This window comes from Rana temporaria, chromosome 6, assembly GCF_905171775.1.
Source record: "Rana temporaria chromosome 6, aRanTem1.1, whole genome shotgun sequence".
NCBI classification, from domain to species: Eukaryota; Metazoa; Chordata; class Amphibia; order Anura; family Ranidae; genus Rana; species Rana temporaria.
This window is the reverse complement of record NC_053494.1, coordinates 118,319,158-118,339,966: the sequence shown is the minus strand read 5'-3', so window position 1 is coordinate 118,339,966 and position 20,809 is coordinate 118,319,158. Positions and strand designations below refer to the sequence as shown.

The 20,809-nt window shown below is 47.3% G+C and overlaps 1 protein-coding gene across 26 annotated transcripts in view; it reads right to left on the bottom strand.

Annotated features, from left to right (window-relative positions):
- Positions 1-20,809, bottom strand: part of ABI2 (abl interactor 2) — a 157,080-nt gene that overhangs the window by 55,943 nt on the left and 80,328 nt on the right. For 8 of the 26 annotated variants that reach the window (XM_040357259.1, XM_040357253.1, XM_040357261.1 and 5 more), the window contains 2 exons: positions 20,566-20,690; positions 12,299-12,472 (listed from right to left, as the gene is read on the bottom strand). In XM_040357259.1, the coding sequence (XP_040213193.1) occupies positions 12,299-12,472; positions 20,566-20,690 (299 nt within the window). The remainder of the gene's footprint in view (positions 1-12,298; positions 12,473-20,565; positions 20,691-20,809) is intronic. The other 18 variants (XM_040357254.1, XM_040357260.1, XM_040357262.1 and 15 more) reach the window with 3 other exon arrangements.

The window sequence follows — 20,809 nt, the reverse complement described above, 5'->3', positions numbered from 1 at the left end:
CCCTGGCCTATTGGCCTGGTTATATTTTCTTATTTTCTTTTTTGTGCTTAAAGAAGAACTATAATCAACACTTTTTTTTCCATTTTGGATAGAGTAAGGGAGGGAGGGAGGGTAATAGCCCCTGTCAGTTTATTTTGTACCATCCCTGTCCAATTGCGGAGATTTCCCTTCACTTCCTGCCCCATAGCCAAACAGGAAGTGAGAGAAAAACTATGCAAATTAAGGAAATCCAAGCCCCCCCCTGAAAACGTATAGGCGGGTCATAAAAAAACAGGGTGTGGCCTTGACAGGAAGGGGTGGGTCATTTTTCTATTAGGAGGTGCAGAAGTTTAGTCAGGCCTAGGGCAGCAAAAAACCTAAATATGCTACTGCATGTTAGGGCTTATTTAGACAGGATCCGATTTACAGCATGTTTTTAGATTGTGGGAGGAAACCCACGCAGGCACAGGGAGAACATGCAAACTCCAGGCAGATGGTGTCACAGGCGGGATTCGAACCAGCGACCCTTTTTGCTGCTAGGTAAAAATGCCACCCACTACACCACTGTGCTGAACGAACATGATTGGGGCTGAAAGCATGAGATCAGTGTTTTTTTTTTTTTCCGATCTCATGCTTTCCAGCCTGGAGGACAAATGTGGGGTCTTATTGACCCTGCCTCTCTCCATAAAGAGGACCTGTTACACACTAGTCCTATTACAAGGGATTTTACGTTTCTTGTAATAGGAATAAAAGTGATCAAAAAAAAGGAAAAAAAGTGCAAAACTAAAAAAAAAAAAAAATCCGTAAAAAAAAAACCTGTAAAAAAAAAAATAGGATTTTTGTACTCACCGTAAAATCCATTTCTCCGAGTTCATGGACGGACACAGCATTCGTTGACAGTAGCGTTATGCACCTTCCTTCCAGGAGAGTTTAGGCAGAATTTACAGCACTTAAAGTGTTAACCCTTCCTTAGTGCAGCTCCTCCCAGGGGGCGAGGCTCCCCGGGCATAACCCACACCCTGCTCTAGCAGCCTCAGTTCGTAACAAGCAGTACAAACAAAGGAGGGGTGGGTGCTGTGTCCGTCCATGAACTCAGAGAAATGGATTTTACGGTGAGTACAAAAATCTTATTTTCTCTTCCGTTCATGGACGGACACAGCATCCTTTGACAGTAGGGACGTCCCCAAGCAGTGTCAAAAAATTTCGAGGGGTGGGAAAAACAACACAGCAAACCAAGCTTCACCCCAAACAAAACCGGAGTTACTCAACGGAGGAACTCCAACCTTAAACTGCCGCCTGTAACATCCTGCGGCCGAAGGAGGCATCAGAAGATGCACTCACATCCACCTTGTAAAACTTTGAAAAAGTGTGGACCTTACACACCTGTAACAGAGGCTTGATGTCGGAAAGCCCAAGAGGCACCGATCGCCCTGGTCGAATGCGCCGTGACCCAAAAAAGAAGGTGCCCGCCCCTTCAGGGCATAGGCCTGAAGCACAACCTGTCAGATCCACCTGGAAATGGTGGCCGACGAGACTGCCAGGCCCTTTCTGGGACCAGACACCGACACAAACAGTGAGTCCGACTTCCGGAACGGAGCCGTCGCCGATAAGTAAACTCGAAGGGCCCGAACCACATCCAGGGAATGTAAAATGACCTCCTTCGGGTTCTTCAGGTGAGGACATAAGGATGGAAGAACAATGTCCTCATTAAATGTGAAAGGCCGAAACGACCTTTGGAAGAAAAAAAGAGGGCTGCGGACGCAGCACCGCTTTATCCTGATGGATGACCAAGTAGGGGGCCTTGCAGGACAAGGCCGCCAGTTCAGACACCCGTCTGATTGAGGCAATAGCTACCAGAAAAACCACCTTTTGTGACAGAGTCAACAAAGGGATCTTCCGAATGTCCTCAAAAGGGAGCTCGCTGAAGCACTGAGAGGACCAAATTCAAGTCCCATGTGGGCAGGGCAGTGGAGGGCGCATCGGAGGAGCCACATGGCGGACCCCCTGCACAAACGTGCGTATCAAGGAGTGCGCTGCCAAGGGACGCTGAAAGTAAACAGCCAGAGCAGATATCTGGCTCTTGACCGTGCTCAGAGCCTGATCCACTCCCCGCTGTAAAAACAGCAGAATCCGGGACACCACGTATGAACGAGGGTGCCACTTCATCTCCTCACACAGATGTAGGCTTTCCACGTACGATGGTAAATCTTTCGTGAAGTAGACTTCCGTGCGCGCAGCATGGTAGAGATCAACAGCCACGCCGTTAAAGCCAGCGACTGTAAAGCAGGATGGAATATCGGACCCTGAGACAGAAGATCTTCTCTCAGGGGTAGACGCCAGGGGGCGTCTGCCACCAGACCCACCAGGTCCGCGTACCAGAAGCGGCGCAGCCAATCTGGGGCGATCAGGATTGTTGGAATCCCTTTCCGCTTCCACTCTGCGCAGCAGGCGAGGAAGAAGCTTCAGAGGAGGGAAGGTGTAAATTAGGCGATAGTGACCCCAAGGAGCCACCAACGCGTCTGACGCGTCCGCCCACGGGTCTCTTGACCTGGCCACAAATCGTGGCACCTTCCGGTTGAGGTGGGACGCTAGAAGGTACACGTCTGGAGTGCCCCATTTTCGGCACAGACCTTGAAACACCTCCGGGTGAAGAGACCACTCCCCTTGATCCAGAGTTGTGCGACTTAGGAAGTCGGCTTGCCAATTCTGAACTCCCGGAATATACACGGCCGAAAGAGCCGGAACGGACCTTTCGGCCCACCGAAGGATGTGCGCGACCTCCATCGCTGCCGCTGAGCTCCTTGTGCCTCCCTGATGATTGACGTATGCCACGGCCGTGGCTTTGTCGGACTGGATCCTGACTGGTCGGCCCTGCAGCACCAGGGACCACCTGGCAAGGCACAGCTTGATTGCTCGGAGCTCCAGAAATGTTGATCGGCAGGCGGGACTCTTCCTGAGTCCAGTGCCCTTGGGCTGACTGAGTGCCCCAAAAGCCCCCCAGCCGGAGAGGCTGGCATCCGTCGTGACCACTGTCCAGCGGCACGGCAGAAAAGACTTCCCGGTCCGAAGCACCGGAGACATCAGCCACCACACCAGGGAAGACTTGACCAGATGGCTCAGCTGAACCTGGTAATCCAGAGAAGATGGAAGCTTGTCCCAACGTGACAGAATCTCCTTCCCTAGTGTGGAATTGGGCATAGGAGACCGCCTCGAAGAAGGCCACCATCAGACCCAGAACTCTCATGCAGAAGCGAAGAGACGACCACTTCTGGGTCGACAATTACCTCACCGCAGATTGCAGGGTCTTCAGTTTCTCCGATGAGAGGAACACTCTCGCCTCCGGAGTCAAGGACTAGTCCCAGGTATTCCAGCCTCTGGGACGGAACCAACACTGACTTCTGGAGATTCAGAAGCCAGCCGAACTCTTAGGCCCCGTACACACGTCCGAGGAACTCGACGGGCAAAACACATCGGGTCTCGGCGAGCCGAAATTTCCCATTGAACAACGAGGAAATAGAGAACATGTTCTCTATTTCCTCGCCAAGATCCTCGTCGGCTTCCTCGGCCGAAAGTGTACACACGGCCGGGTTTCTCGGCAGAATTCAGCTCCGACCGAGTTTCTGGCTGAATTCTGCCGAGAAACCCGGTCGTGTGTCCGGGGCCTTAGAGTCTGACATGTGATAGACACGTCCTCCTCTAACTCTGAGCCTGAGGAAGCTCTCAGGAGAAGGTCGTCCAGATATGCCACGATAGCGATCCCTCGCTGCCTCAGCAGGGCTAGTATCGGGGCGAGCACCTTGGTGAAAACCAGCGGTGCCGAAGCCAAGCCGAACGGGAGGGCCAAATTGAAAGTGATCCTCTCCGACCGCAAAGCGCAGAAACCTCTGGTGCTTTGTGGATATGGGAACACGTAGGTATGCGTCCATGATATCCAAGGACGCCATGAAGTCCCCCTGATGGAGTGCCGCTATCACCGAGCGGATCGACTCCATCCTGAATTTTTGTACCTTGACAAAGCAATTGAGGGCCTTGAGGTCCAGGATAGGGCAGGACCCCTTCCTTCTTGGGGACCACAAACAGATTGGAGTAAAACCCCTGAAACTGTTCCTGCGAGGGAACCGGCACAATCACCCCCCTTTCCAGTAGATCCTGGACAGCCCCTGAAAGGGCCTGCCGGCGAACCGGAGGAAGTTGGAGGTTGGAAGGAAAAAATCTGTTTGGGGGACAAGAGAGAAACTCTATCTTGTACCCCGAGGCAACCACTTCGCAAACCCAACGGTCGGACAAAAGAGACCTCCACCGATCCGCAAATTCGTGAAGACGGGCCCCCACCCGAGACCCGGGCAGGGGCAGACCTTCACACGGAAGCAGGTTTGTCCGCAGGCTTGCGGTACCAGGTGCGCTTCTGGCCCGCAGCGGGGGCTTTAGCACCTTGCGGACCTTTTCCCGCCACGCCGGGCGCACGAAAAAACGCTTTGGGGTAGTAAAGGAGGGTCCTTGCTTGCGGCGAGGCTCCTTACCCTTCCCAGACTGTGGGAGCAGCGTGCTCTTACCACCCGTGGCATCCTTAATGATGTCATCCAGGGATGCCCCAAAAAGCCGTTCACCCTTAAAGGGCAAATCCACCAAAGCCTTCTTAGAGGACTGGTCTGCCGACCAGCATTTCAGCCACACAAGGCGGTGCAATACCACCGGATAGGCGGAAGCCCTGGAAAGCAAGGGGATCGTATCCATGGCCGACTCACAGACAAATTTTAGACCCTGAACCAATTGTTCAGCCAGGTCCCTACAGGACTCAGAAGCGTCCCGTTCCTCCAGCCCCTGCAGCAGGAGCTTCTCCCTTTCAGTCAGAGTCTGACACCAGGGTTCTGGCCAGAACCGGCCTCACCGCCGAACCCACAACAGTGAATAGGGAGCGGGCCACAGCCTCCACTCTATCAGCAGGGTCCTTAAATGCAGGAGCCCCTTCCACAGCCAACGTGGTGGCCTTGCTCAGTCTGGACACGGGAGGGTCCACTGACGGAGGGGAGACCCACTTTTTCAAAAAGTCATCCTCAAGGGGGTAACGGGTTGCAAAGTTTTTTGGAACGGCAAAAACTTTTTGCGGTGTATCCCATTTCTTGTACAACATACTGTCCAAATAAGGAACACAAGAAACACTTTAGCGGTGCGTGGCGGTTTGCGGAACCCAAAAGGGACTGGCACGTCAGGTGCCTCCGCCACATCTCCAAGTTTCAGAGTATCACGCACCGCAGAAATAAGAGCTCCAACAAATTCCTTGTCAGCAACTGACCCTGAAGCAGAGTCATCCTCACTGTCCTCGTGGGTTAAGCCTGCATCCTCTGACACTACAGAACCAGAAGCAGCAATAGCAATAGCATGTTCCGACTCTGCGTCAGAGACATCCCCAGAAGCAGGCTCAGGGAGGGGGCGCTTTTTACCCCCCTTCTGGGAACTATCCGCTTCAAACCTGGCGAGAAAAGACTCCAGGACAGCCGACATTGCCTCAACAGATGTGGCAGGGGGAGGGGCGTCAAGGGTTAACTCAGACATTGCTGGGGAAGAAGTCCCTGGTTCAGGCTCCTTAATGCCCCAGCGCTGTCACCCTCACTGCAAGGCAAAAAAAAAAAAAAACACTGGTCACCTCCTGGCTGCTACTACAGAGTATGGGGGCCCCCTGGGAACTCACCACCAAAATGGCCGCCGAGCTATATAAAGCATGACTTCGGCAAAATGGCGGCCGTTGCGCATTTAAAAAGTGACAGTGACACAGCAATACAGCACAGTACAAAAAATCACACCATATCACACCAAAAGCCCTGTAGTGAACACACTCAGCCCCCGCTACGCACACAGGTCCAGGTGTAAAGGACCCCAGAAAGCACCCCTCACAGCCGCTACCCAAATGGGAAAAGAGGGAGAGGAAATGAGAGAGAGGAAAGCAGGGCAAGCCCTCAGTCGACCTCCCAAGGGAAAATTCCAGCCATACCACCTTACCTGAGCAAGGGGCCACTACTTACCCGTCCTGCGACCACCGGCTGGAGGTATCCCAGACAGAACCAACGTCCGCTAAACGGCATGGCTGTTGGCCAGACACACTGTGACAAAGCCATAGAAGACCGGTCATGTGTGCCCTAGAACAAGATGTTCCCCGGCCGCCCCCGGAGCAACGGGGCCTGACGTGGACGTCCCAAAGCTGAGCTGAAGCCTGGCACACGCTCGATGGCCGAACAGAGTCAAGACTCAGCCTGTCACCCAGTCGGCTGTTGATAGAAGAATCATCGGATTCAAAAATGCAGGAACAAAATAATAAAAAGCAATAAAAAAAATAAAAAAAATCGCAAGAAAAAATCTCCAGAGTACAGGACTCCAGAGTGCCTGACCTCTCCTGTCGTTAGGCAGAAAAAAAACTGAGGCTGCTAGAGCAGGGTGTGGGTTATGCCCGGGGAGCCACACCCCCTGGGAGGAGCTGCACTAAGGAAAGGTTGTTAACATTAAGTGCTGTAAATTCTGCCTAAACTCTCCTGGAAGGAAGGTGCATAACCCTACTGTCAAAGGATGCTGTGTCCATCCATGAACGGAAGAGAAAAACCCCTGTCCCTAGTAGCTCGCACGCAGAAGCGGTCGCGCATGCAAGTCCCGCCCACATATGTAAACGCCGTTAAAACCACACGTGAGGTATTGATGCGTGCATTAGAGTGAGAGCAATAATTATAGCCCTATACCTCCTCTGTATCTCTAAACTGGTAACCTGTAAAACATATTCAGGCGTCGCCTACGGAGATTTTTAAGACCCGAAGTTTGGCACCATTCCATGAGTGTGTGCAATATTAAAGCGTGACAAGTTCGTTATCTATTTACTCGGTGTAACATTGTCTTTCACATTGTCCATCAAAATTGGGATAACTTTACCGTTTTGTTATTTTTTAATTCATGAAACCGTTTTTTTGGGCAAAAAAAAAAAAAAAGGCGTTTGAAAAATGATTGTGCAAATACCGTTGGAAATAAAAAAATGTAATGACCGCCACTTTATTCCTTAGGGTGTCTGCTAAAAAAAAATATATATAATGTTTGGGGGTCCCCGAGTAATTTTCCAGGAACAAAATATCATTTTTACATGAAGGAGAGAAGTGCCAGAATAGGCGCGGTATGGAAGTGGTTAAAGTGAAACAATAAAAGTGAAATATTCCTTTAAATTTCATACGGGGGGGGGGGTATAGTATGCCTGTGAAGTAGTGCATGTTTCCCATGCTTAGAACTGTCCCTGTACAAGATGTCATTTCTGAAGGGGGAAAAAAAATAATTTAAAAGTACTCATGGCTATAAAGAATACAGAGAACAGTCATTGCTCATAACAAAAAAAAACGTGGGGGTCCCCCCAAATTCAATTACCAGGCCCTTCAGGTCTGGTATGCATATTAAGGGGAACCCCGCCGTCAAATAAAAAATAAATAAATTACACAGGGTTCCCCCCCAAATATCCATACCTGGCCCTTCAGGTCTGGTATGGATTTTAAGGGGAACTCCACCCAAAAAAAAAAAAAACGGCGTGGAGTTCCCCCAAAAATCCACACCAGACCCCTTATCCGAGCACGCAACCTGGCTGGCTGCAGAAAAGAGGGGGGGACAGAGTGCCCCCCTCTCCTGAACCGTACCAGGCCACATGCCCTCAACATGGGGAAAATGCTTTGGGGTCCCCCCAAAGCACCTTGTCCCCATGTTGGGGACAAGGGCCTTATCCCCACAACCCTGGCCAGTGGTTGTGGGGGTCTGCGGGCGGGGGGCTTATCGGAATCTGGAAGACCCCTTTAACAAAGTGGACCACCAGTTACTGCCCCCCCCTATGCGAAATGGTAATGGGGTACATTGTACCTCTACCATTTCACCAAAAAAGTGTCAAAAATAAAAAAAAAACACAATAGCCTTTATTAATGTCTTCTTTCCGTGCTTCTTCTTTTCTGCTTCTTCCATCTTCTTCTTTTCTGCTTTCATTCGGGTTTCTTCCTCCATCTTCTTCATTTTTAGGTCTTCTCGTCTGCATCTTGCACCGGCTTCTTCCTCCATCTTCTCCTTCCTTCGGTCTTCTCGTCCGCATCTTGTTTCTTCCCCGGACGATCCGCTTCCAATTGAAGTTCCCGCCGTGTGACTTTCCTGTTCTTCTGACAGTACTTTTATAACCGAGGACGCGGCGTCATCCGGTGACCCCGCCCCCTCTGACGCACATGTACCACACGGGGACTTTCTTATGGCTTTCCCCGTGGCGTCAGAGGGGAGCGGGGTCACCGGATGACGTTGCGTCCTCGGTTATAAAAGTACTGTCAGAGGAATGGGAGAGTCACACGGCGGGAACTTCAATTGGAAGCGGTTCGTCCAGGGAAGAAGAAGCAAGATGCGGACGAGAAGACCGAAGCAAGGAGAAGAAGATGGAGGAAGAAGCCAGTGCAAGATGTGGACGAGAAGACCCAAGAAAGACATTTTTTGGGTGAAATGGTAGAGGTACAATGTACCCCATTACCATTTCACACAGATTCCAATAAGCCCCCCGCAGACCCCCACAACCACTGGCCAGGATTGTGGGGATGAGGCCCTTGTCCCCATCAACATGGGGACAAGGTGCTTTGGGGGGGACCCAAAGCATGTTGAGGGCATGTGGCCTGGTACGGTTCAGGAGGGGGGGGCGCTCTGTCCCCCCTCTTTTCTGCGGCCGGCCAGGTTGCGTGCTCGGATAAGGGTTCTGGTGTGGATTTTTGGGGGAACTAGACGCCATTTTTTTTTTACATTTGGGGTGGTGTTCCCCTTAAAATCCATACCAGACCTGAAGGGCCAGGTATGGATATTTGGGGGGGAACTCCACGTCATTTTTTTTTTTATTTGACGGCGGGGTTCCCCTTAATATCCATACCAGACCTGAAAGGCCTGGTAATTGAATTTGGGGGGACCCCACACTTTTTTTTTTTTTAAAATGAATGAATTCTCTCTGAATAGCCGGGAGCCGACAATTCATTATAGCCGCGAGTGATTTTTTAAATGACTTTTTTTCCTTCAGAATGTCATATTGTGCAGAGACAGTTCTAAGTACGGGAAACCAGCGCTATTTCACATGCTTACTTTACCCCCCCCCCCCCCCCCAGGTACGAAATTAAAAGTAATATTTCACTTTTATTGTTGCACTTTAAGCATTAATAAATTCACTGCTCCCGAAAAACCGTCTGTTTTAAAAAATCAAAAAAGCATTGATACATGTCCCCTGGGGCAGAACTCAGGTCCCCAAACACTTTTTAGGACAAAAACTTGCATATTAACCTTTAAAATGAACACTTTTGATTTCTCCCATAGACTTCTAAAGGGAGTTCGGCGGCTTTACATATTAATTGCATTGCGCCCTGTGCTGCGCCGATTCATGCGCCTAATTAAGGATTCATCCGGTGTGCCAATTAAGCCATGAACCGTTGCAGTGCATTGTTAATAGTAAATCAGCCCCATTGTGTATATATTTGTGGAGGGCAGCAGTGAGGGTACACCCCAGACTATGCACAAGGCTGCAAAATGCGCCGGGTACCCCACTGCTGCCGCTTTTTATCTGATCAGCGCATATTTCAACATATAATGTAAGTGTTCCTACCTACATTAAATACAGTACATAATACAGTATTATGCTATGTGCCTGTTTTCTTTTTCCTCTTCTGGTTACTCTTCATTTGGCTTCGCATTTTGACCACTGTTGGGTCACTCCATACATATATCCAACCATCCTCTTTTGGACCTCTGCTTTAAAACTTTGATTTTTATTTTTTCTAATGAACAGTCCAGTAATAAAACAAATGTAGCACAATCATTACTAAATTGATGTATGTTAAACTAATATATGTCCAACTGTGCAATAGTACTAAAGTATAAGCATTCACCCATGCCAATGTAGAAAGTATTATCAAACTCTTTCCCAATACCAAGCTAAATTTCAACTTCACATAAAACTAAGGCCCTTTTCACACAAGCGATCGGTCAGTCCATTTTAAATCTATCCATTAAGTCACGAACCCCCCCCCCCACAAACCCACAACCACCAGGTCTGTGTTGTAGGGAAGAGGCCCTTGTCCTCATCAACATTTGAATGTGGCATGTAGTCAAAAAAGGAACTCTGTAACCTTCAGCAGCTAATTGAGCAAAAAATAGATCCTACAATTGCATAAGCCCTGATTAAGGACCTCTGAAACGTGTTGACTTCTGTGCCCAATTAAGGTTTGGAATAAAATCTACCTTTGGAATTTAACATTCCAGCGTGACGCTTCAATTTCAGATTCAAATGATTGTCTTTACATTCTGGAGTAATTGTGGTAATTTCTTGGTGCACATAAGCACCCAGCATATCATCCATACGCCCCACTGGGACACGGTCAGCACATTAACTAAATAAACTTCCAGCAATAAAGAATCACATGCCAATATCCTAAGGCTCCAACACCATAAATTTACTACTCCAAGCCTCCTCTCACAGAGAGGCAGAGAGATTTTGCACCTCTGCTGCACCCTACAAAGCTATAAAGCTAGACCTCTACGGTAGCTGGAATTCCTAGTTTGCTCTTTACTGTACATGGTGTATCATGGCAGGGTGACAAAAAATCGTGGCTTTATGACTGCAGCAGTTGAAACTAGGAGTGCATTCTTGCTACTGTAAAAAGATATAAAAGTTCAATGTGAATCAATGCAGCTCTAATAGATTTGTTTTGTGTGGAGTTGGTTTTTTCAGCCCAGAATTTCCAGAGTCAGAGGCATGTTAGCCACAGGTACGCAAAAGCTTTCATTCAGAATTGGGTGTGAGATCTGCCCATTTTTTTAATTCAACACACCACAGGGAGCCATCCATCTAGCAAAGGAACAGAAGCAGAGCTTAAAAGTATATTTCCACTTCTGTAGCCAAATTTACTACTCAATATTTTTACATTTCCCAATTGACAAACATGAACGTTAAAAAAAAAAAAATGAAAATTGCAATTTACTTTTAGATGCTCTATTAATATCCCCCCAGCAAGGAAAAATCCTAGGCAATTCCCTGTTTAAGGGGTCAGAGGATCTCAATTTGTCATAATTAACACTGTCTGTACTGTGCCTGTAGATCCAAACCTGTCTGCTCTAATGAAGGATTAAAGGTGTAGAGGCTGTACTGTTTGCTGTGTATGTTAAGGACAAACTTAGGACCAGCTCCTTTTAATACGGGTCACAATGCCTTGCGGTCAGTCACGATACCTTATTCTAAGAAACTCCTAAAATGGTTAAAAAAAAAAAAAAGTTTTTTTCTTTTAGGCATTCTATGTGAATGGGAACATATAAAGATGGTGGGGTTTTCTCACATTTGACTGCAAAAGTGAAAATATGCCTAAAAACACACCTTGCAATAGATCAAGCAAATTGGACAGTTTTGGGCTATGGAAGAGATAATTGAAGATAGATAATCTGGCACCACTGAATACTACCTCCTAGGTAATGGTTAGGTCACCCAATATGCACTGAACATATAGTGTGTATTTTGGGTGAAAATGTTGAGATCATTTGTTGAACAAAAATATTCTTCCATGTATTGCTACCTTAAATTTACAGCACTTAAAGTGTTAACCTTTCCTTAGTGCAGCTCCTCCCAGGGGGCGTGGCTCCCCGGGCATAACCCACACCCTGCTCTAGCAGCCTCAGTTCGTAACAAGCAGTAAAAAAAAAAAAAAAAAAAAAAAACTGGTAAAAGGCACAGAATACAATCAAGTATTTTAAATGCCCATTTGCTGTGTTTTTCCATACCATAAATTATTGGTATTCAATTGCAATATGCCTTTGATCTTTCGAGAAAATTTGACTACTCCCATTAAATAAATTCCCCAGCACAGCTGCCTTCCTCAATTCAAGTCATAGACCTCTCATCTTCTGGAAGTGTCCAATTATTGTCTGTGCTTGCCTAGCTTTTCTCCCTACATAAAACGCATGTAGCTGCCAGACGAAGAGCAAAGGCAAACGCTATAGTGTCACTTGAGTGTCAGTTTCAAGTCTGCAGACATATCCTAGATGGCAGTGCCCAGCATTGGCCTTAGGGCTTTTGGATGTGTACACAAGTGAGGTTTTTACATATAAATAACATTCATAAAATACAATAAAGGCACATATAATCTTATGGGAAGATGTTTGTTGAAATCAATGGTCTGGCAACAGTGCCTTTTAAAGGTAATGTAGACATTATTAAACATTTACTTAAATTTCACTGCACTGAAGTTTACAAATAAATATAGAGGTCAGTTCCACGTCACCACCACACTGTTAGATTCATCCACACACTCACCTGAAGAAGGAGCAGAGGAAACAGCAGGGGGAGTTGGAGAGGTGAAACCATCAGCAGGGGGTTGAGCTCCTGCAGCAGCATCTGGGGTAGTTGAGGAGGGAGGGGCAGCAGCAGGAGCATGAGGGATAGGGGCAGGTGTGGGGATGGGAGGAGTGCCAGCTGAGCCAGCAGGGGCTACGTGGAGAGAGGAAGATGTGAAGTTAATACAGAAAGCATGTTAGGTGGGAACAGAAATGCTTTCATGAAGCTCAGTGTTAGGAATTTAGTCAACAGATCTAGGTACTGCCATCATTCACAGCCAGCAGTGGATGAAATACATGCAAAAGGAAAATACTTGATTCCATATTTTTGGATATTTGTTTGAGAAAACATACAGTGAAACGTGAGCACCAATAATTATCATTACTAATACTGGCACAGTTTTTATATATATGTAGAAAACAGTGAATGCCATTCTGCAGGGTAAAATGATATACTACACAACTAAAATACAAAAAAAAAAAAAAAAAAAAGAGATAAAGATGAATGTAAACACAGCACACAAAAGTAAAATAAAAGCCTGGGTAATGGCAAAAAAACAATCCCATTTCAGGCATTTAATATACCAATGACATTGAAGATGACACTTGCATTGTGTTCGCCAAAGAATATACTAAAAAGTTACACCTTTTGTATTTTATCACTAGCAAGGGCAAAAAAAGGGCTGCATAGTCCTAAAATTCCAATTGAATAGCTACACAACTAAATATATGCTACTTACTTTGTGGAAGATAAAGCAGGATCAGATATACTAAGCCTCAGGTATTACTAAGCCTCTTATACTTGGCTAACAATTTGTAATATCATATGGTGCCCTGTTAGGCAATAGCACTTAACATCCAGCATCGCCAAGACATGCTATCTAGCTGAATACTGCTTGACATAACTGCTACTGGCAACTACTTGGCATAATTCATTGATGATTACAGGACATGGGACTTCCGGCAGTGAAAACCGCTACTGGAGTGTACTGGGGATTTAATGGTGATTATGCAACATTTTGAACATTATCACACTGGCTATATGAAACTGAATGCTACATCTAACTGACTTACTGGATTAATTGATCCAGCACTTTTTGAAACTGGAGATTATATATCAGACAGGAGGCTCATATCTTATGCATTAATCTTCCTTTTTTAATGCTCACAGCAGAATGTATTTTTAAAACTTTCAATGTAAAAACTTTTTCAAAACAACTACCACCCCCAGCAGTCCATATAGCCTCTAACCACGCCCTTACGGAGACCTCTATATAAGGAGACTGTCTGTGGTGGTTCCTCCTCTTTCTTTCTGCTCACAGCAAAGATAAGTACTTGATTTCTTGATAAGCATTTTTTATCCTAGCATTTAGGAAATGTTTTCACCTATTGCTTTTTGAATATTCTATTCTTTAGCATTTATACGCTGTACTATATATTCATAACTCATCTTTATGATACATATCTTTATTCTTACACCGATATTATGTTTATGTTTTCTATGATATATTCCCCATTGATGTTTTGTCACCCATAATCTGGTTTACACTACTTGATTGGTTGCGCTGTGTCCCACGATCGGGGGGGGACAGCTTCCCCCCTCCTCTCATTCCTGTCATTGTGCGCTCCCGCACTGCCTGTTCTTACCCGAGCGCCGCCATTCCGAAGGAGGTTCCCTTCTTCCTCCTCTCTACGCGCGCATACGGGGGGCGGAGCTTCCGTCCCTCGCCCATCGACCAATCAGCGCCCAGAGGACGAAGTCTCGCGAGACTTCGTTCCCGGGTTGCTGGGGATCTCAGGCTCCTCTCCCCTCCGTCGCCATTCGGCGCCTACGGAAGGGAGGATAGGACGGAGCCACGGTGGAGATCACTAGGTATCACCTACCATCCCTAAAAAACTCCCTGTTAGACCCATACGATCGGAGCGCGGCTCCATAAGTGCTATTATACTGTTAACCTCAGCAGTACTGTCCTTTCTACCTGCCATCAGTGTGCAGGTCAGGATCCTTTAGAAAAGTCAGGATATTAACATACCCTCCTGATCAGTGGACCTGATATCATTGTGCAGACCCCTCTTAAAAGACTATAACACACCCACTGTACATTTACCTGACAGCGGTGTGCAAAGAAATTTTATTACCATGTCTGAAATTAACCCAACAAATACCACTGGAGATACAAACCCCACAGGCATCTCTCATACCCTGAGTGCTGCACAATTACAGGATATTATTCAACTATCCATTCAGGCTGCACTGGCCTCCACCACCCCATCTGCTTGGACGGTACAATCCTCCAATAGTCCAACAGTACCTCCCCAACAAGATGAACCACCCTCTAAGAGGGGTAAATCCTCACACAAGAGGAAGCACACATTAGTGGTGCATGACTCCCCGGCAGGGGAAGTAAACAGTCTGCAACAGGTAGCCCCTACCACGGTCTACCGACCCCAGCATCAATCCGAGACTTCACGACCCCTGGACCCCAGGGAGACTCAGAAGGGGTATAGAGCCACTAGACGGGCTAAACCGGATTCATTCAATGACTCCTCGGAGGAAGATTCGGCTGATCCCTCTGAAGGATCGGACGTCTCAGATTCCGAATCTTATATAGAAGATGCTGGGGCCACGGCGCCTGACACGGCCGCCAATCCTGCTACACAGGATCAAGTCCTACTGGACGCCCTTGGGGAACCCTTTTTTCCACCCGGACGCAATCACCCATCCGCGTTCGGGGGAATGGACACCCCTGCCACATGTGGCACAATACGTGGAATTATGGGCCAGAAAGTCCTTAGACAGGACTGCACGGAACAAGTTGAGGGCGGAATGTCCTAGACCTTCTATACCCAAGAAGGTGGTAGCCACCCCTGAGGTGGACCCGGTCCTCACCAAATATCTCCTAAAGACGGGGAAGTTCCAGAAAAAAGGGATTGAGCGTTCCTTCCGCTCAATACAGGACCGCATTCTGGACCTCATGGGTCCACTTACAAAGATCCTCAATTTGTCCGAGCAAGCCGTCGCTTCCGGACAATCAGTTGATCTCCCCCAACTGAGGGGTTGGGCACAAAGAGCCCTATGCCTGGCCGGCACTGCCAACACGGCATGCTCCGTGGAACGGCGCAGATCAATCCTCATGCGCTTAGATCCCCAGCTTTCACATCTGGCGGAATCTGAACCCGGTCCATCAGCTGAGGGTATGCTCTTTGGAGACATGGTCATCAAAGACATAAACAAATTCGTTGGGTTATTCACCAGCCTGGACAAGGCTCAGAATTCATTGAGGAAAACAGGAAACAATAAGGTTTTCAACAGGGCTGGCAGAAGTAGAGGCCGTTCTGCCGGCCGTGCCAACTTCTATAGGCCACAGGGTAGAACCCCTAACCCATATCACTACCAAGCTCCGTCCTACACCGCCCCGGTGGCTCAACCGGCACCCTTTTTCCCTCCACGAGGCAGACCCTGGCGCGGATGCGGAGGACGCGGCTACCCTCGATCCAGACCTCCAACTGGTGAGTATGACTTACACCACATTTCATCACATTCCCATAGGGGGCCGTCTCAGGTTTTTTACCCACGCCTGGTCTGCGATTACGGCAGACGCGTGGATTTTAAACTCAGTAGGGGGGTTCGTAATAGACATCCTAACCCCACCACCTTTCAACATCTTTCCTCCCCCTATCCAATTTACAAAACAAAACTGTCTTCTCATAGACAAGGAAATACAAGACCTGGCTACCAAACAGGCAATTGTAGAAGTGGACCCTTCTTCCCCAGGGTTCTTAAGCAATCTTTTTCTAGTGCACAAAAAAGGGGGAGGTTACCGCCCAGTGATCAACCTCAGGGGCCTAAACCAACACGTCCAATACCGTCACTTCAAGATGGAAGGGATTCACTTCCTTCGAGACCTTCTCCACCCTGGAGACTGGCTCGTGAAAATAGATCTGAAGGACGCATACCTTACAGTCCCCATACACCCGGAATCCCAACATCTACTGAGATTCCCGTGGAAGGGCAGGATATGGCAATTTACTTGCCTTCCATTCGGCCTGTCATCAGCCCCATGGTGTTTCACCAAACTGATGAAACCAGTGGTGGCAGCTCTAAGGAGCAGGGGAGTTCGTCTGATTATATATCTCGACGACATTCTCCTCATGGCCTATTCCAAGAGCCAAGCTCTTCTGCACATGTCCTGGACATTATCCCTTATCCAGAAACTAGGCTTCGTGATCAATCACGACAAATCAGTTCTAATCCCATCCCGACAGATGGAATTTTTGGGGTTCACGGTGGACACTACCCTATCCACCCTCAGTCTGCCCAAAACCAAACTCGCGCTTATCCGCAAAGAGATCCGATCAGCATTACGCAAAGGATACCTTTCCCTACGTATGCTAGCTCGACTGGTGGGCCTGCTTGCGGCCTCTATCCAAGCCATTTTTCCGGCCCCATTGCACTACAGAGCCCTACAGAGGCTCAAAATTATGCACCTGCGACAAGGCCTCAGGTACTCGGACGAGATCCCTCTTTGCCAAGACACCACCGAAGAACTACGATGGTGGCTTCACCATGCCGTCGAGTGGAACGGCAGGACCATCTTCAACCCCAGCCCGGACATCGTCATAGAGTCGGACGCCAGTCGTCTGGGCTGGGGCGCACGATGCGGCGCAGCCTCCACAGGGGGAACCTGGTCCCCTGCGGAGACTTCTCTGCATATCAATGCACTAGAACTGTTGGCAGCCCTGTTCGCTGTCAAGAGTTTCTTACCTCATACTCCCACATGCTGTATTCTCTTTCGCATGGACAATGTGGCGGCGGTGCAGTACGTCAACCGCCTGGGAGGTACCAAGTCCAGAACATTGGCGTATATTGCAAAAGATTTCTGGCATTTTTGTCTGAATCACGGCATTACCCCCATAGCGGAATACATCCCGGGAGTCTTCAACTCGGTGGCCGATTGGAACTCTCGCTACCTTCGCGACTCCAGCGACTGGAGACTGGATCGGTCGATGTTTCTTCTCTTACAAAAGCTTTGGGGTCCGCTATCTTTCGATCTCTTCGCCTCCAGGCTCAATCATCAACTGCCCCACTTCTTCAGCTGGAGGCCAGACCCGGAGGCTTATGCGGTGGACGCTCTCCGCCAACCCTGGCCGGAGGGAACACACTACGCATTTCCCCCTTTCCAGTTGATCTCCAGACTTCTCCTACGGATATCCAACCTGGGAGCAAATGTAGTTCTGATTACACCGTGGTGGCCGACCCAACCTTGGTTCCCACTACTTCTGGGGATGACTATAGATTTTCCCAGACTGCTCCCGCAGTTTCCCCACCTCCTCACCGGTCCGAACGGGGAACTTCACCCCCTGATTCAAGAGGACAACCTTCCTCTCCTTGCATGGTTAGTCTCAGGATCACAACCCCTGATAGAATCCTTTCAGAATCGGCTCAGAATCTCCTCGCCCTGGCCTGGGCCCCCGGGACTAGATCGGCATATCGATCAGCCTGGAAACGATGGGTCCATTGGTGTGATCAACGACAGGTTGATCCCATACAAGCCCCTATTCCATTAGTGGTCAACTACCTGGCAGATTCGTTCGAATCTGGTAGGTCGTATAGCTCTATTAACATCTACCGGTCAGCGATCTCGGCATACCATTGTCCTGTAGATTCCTTGCCTATTGGCAGACACCCATTAGTGTGTCGCCTACTGAGAGGAGCAAAGTTTCAACGTCCCCCTAGGCCTAGATACCAAGCGACCTGGGACGTTTCTAAGGTGCTTGATATGTTCGCCGATTGGGGGGACAACGCGGATCTCTCTCTGAGACTGTTATCTATAAAACTAACGGTCCTTCTTTGTCTGATCTCCATCAAGAGAGTGTCCGATGTTAAAGCTCTAGATGTCTCCAGGCGTCAGTTCTCACCACAAGGGGTAGAATTTACCATTGTGCGACGAACAAAAACCGGCATTACTTCAGTCTTTTATCCCTCATTCCCGGATCATCCGCTACTTTGCGTAGTCCGGTGCCTACAGACGTATGAAGCCCGGACCTCTGTTTTACGTCCCGCGGGCTCTGCCCAGCTTCTTGTCTCCTATGTTAAGCCTCACCTCCCTGTCTCGTCTGCCTCGCTGGCACGCTGGGTGAGGACCGCCATGGAAATGGCGGGGATTGACGTCACCCTGTTCGGTGCCCACTCCACCAGGGGTGCCATGGCTACCAAGGTGCTCGTTTCAGGAGGCTCACTCTCCGATCTCTTGAGAGCAGCTGACTGGTCTTCGGAAAACACGTTCCGCCAATTTTATTTCAGACCGCAGGATCATATCTCACTGTCAGTTATCTCTTAGATTACTATACACTAGGTTTGTGTGTTAACATGCTTGTTACAGATAGCTTTAAAATTGCATAAGATATGAGCCTCCTGTCTGATATATAATTTGAGATTTTCCTAGCTTGTGACGGAAAATATTGATTATATGAAGACAGGAGGCGAGTATCTTCCCTCCCTATTACGATTGTTGTTTCTTCTCCTTCATAGGTTACTGAACCTCGAGATGCGTCTTCCCGACGGATTCTTCGGTTGAGAGGATGAGGGAATTCCTTTTACAGGCTGACAGTTGCTACTTTGAATCCCCTGTTGGGATTGCAAGCTCCTAGACCCCGTTGGGTCACGGTTCGGGGGTTATCCTTACCTCAAGAAGTTGTTGGACAGCGACCGGCGGGTCTGGACTCCAGAGTTGCACTTCTACCCTACGTTGGTATTATTATTCCTTCCTCTAGACATCATCGCATCAAGAAAGAGGAGGAACCACCACAGACAGTCTCCTTATATAGAGGTCTCCGTAAGGGCGTGGTTAGAGGCTATATGGACTGCTGGGGGTGGTAGTTGTTTTGAAAAAGTTTTTACATTGAAAGTTTTAAAAATACATTCTGCTGTGAGCATTAATAAAGGAAGATTAATGCATAAGATACTCGCCTCCTGTCTTCATATAATCAATATTTTCCGTCACAAGCTAGGAAAATCTCAAATTAAATGTTTTATAGAGGAAACCCAAACTGTTCCTGCAATTTATGCAGTGTCCTGCTTATTTACAGTCCTTATTTACTAATGTATGCTATACATTACTATATGAGCTGATCATGTTTTGGAGATTAAATATTTCTTAAAGGGGATTTTATTTGTTGGGTTGAGGGAACTGTGAATTCAGAATGTATGAAGAACACCACTTTGAAAGTTCCTCCAGAAAAACTACAAAGTCTGACGACTACTGCATGTCTGACAAAGGTTGCTGTAGACAATATTCTTAAAATACTTTTAGAGAAGACCCGATAAGACAACTTGCCATTGGGTGTATCTGCATTTCTGCTTGCATGACTACCTGGTAACACAGGAGTCCATGCCTTAAGGTGAGAGTGGCCAATCCTATAGTGGTGGAGGGATCACTTATTGGTTTTTGAATCTACGTCACTGGTGAATTTTCAACAGACTCTGGAATTTGTTCGTCACACATTTTCTTGGACTTTTGCTCACGTTGAATTTTGATTTTTATTAACTTTTTGGCCCGGGTTTTTTTGCTTGTTTTTTTCACTTTTTTTGTTTCATTATTTAAATTTTATGCGCTGCACTAACCTGTTTATTATGTACTTTTCTGGATCTTGTCATTTTCCTTAAGTGTTCAGCTTGCATTTATTTGGGGAGGGGATCTATTTATTCATCTGACATATTTTTGCGCTGATTGCACCTTTCGCTATTTGTATTTCTTTAAGGGGACCTAGACTCTTTGGCTTATGCAGGATCTAATAGATTTACAGTCCATCTCCAGCAATGTATAACTGCAAAACTAGTTTTACGCAAGAAAATAACTTATACTACCATTTGTTGATCTTTAAAACCACAGAGGTTTGTTAAAACGGAGGAAAAAATATTAAAATAACCGAAACAGGTACAAAACACAACAATGTCATACAGCAATGGGTATCTTTATAGAAATGATGTGCTTGAATCAGTAACAATATGATGCTCACAATATTTACTACATTGCAATGAAACATAAAAAGAATGCATGCAAGAATTTATGAATACAAATTTCAAAAAATAAATAAAGCTACTCCGCACAGCAAAAGCATACAAAGCAGAGGTCACTAGCATAGCATTTTTTTCATGAGGAAATTATTTTATTTTACTGTAATGCAAATATCACAAAACTGGCAAAGTAAAGCAAGATCATTGATTTTTTTTTTTTTCAAACATACCTGGAAAGACACTGGGAGGAGAAGGAGTAGGGACAGCAATCGGGACACCAACACTACCACTTCCACTGTTCTCCCGACTGCTGCTCCGACTACTGGGATGACTTCCGCCACTACTGCCACTGCTGCTACAAGGAGCAAACAGAGAGCCAAAAACAAACAGTGATGCCTATTTATTAATCAGTAAAACAACAGGACACTTTGTAAAACGATACCATTTACTAATAAACTATATATTTTTTAATAC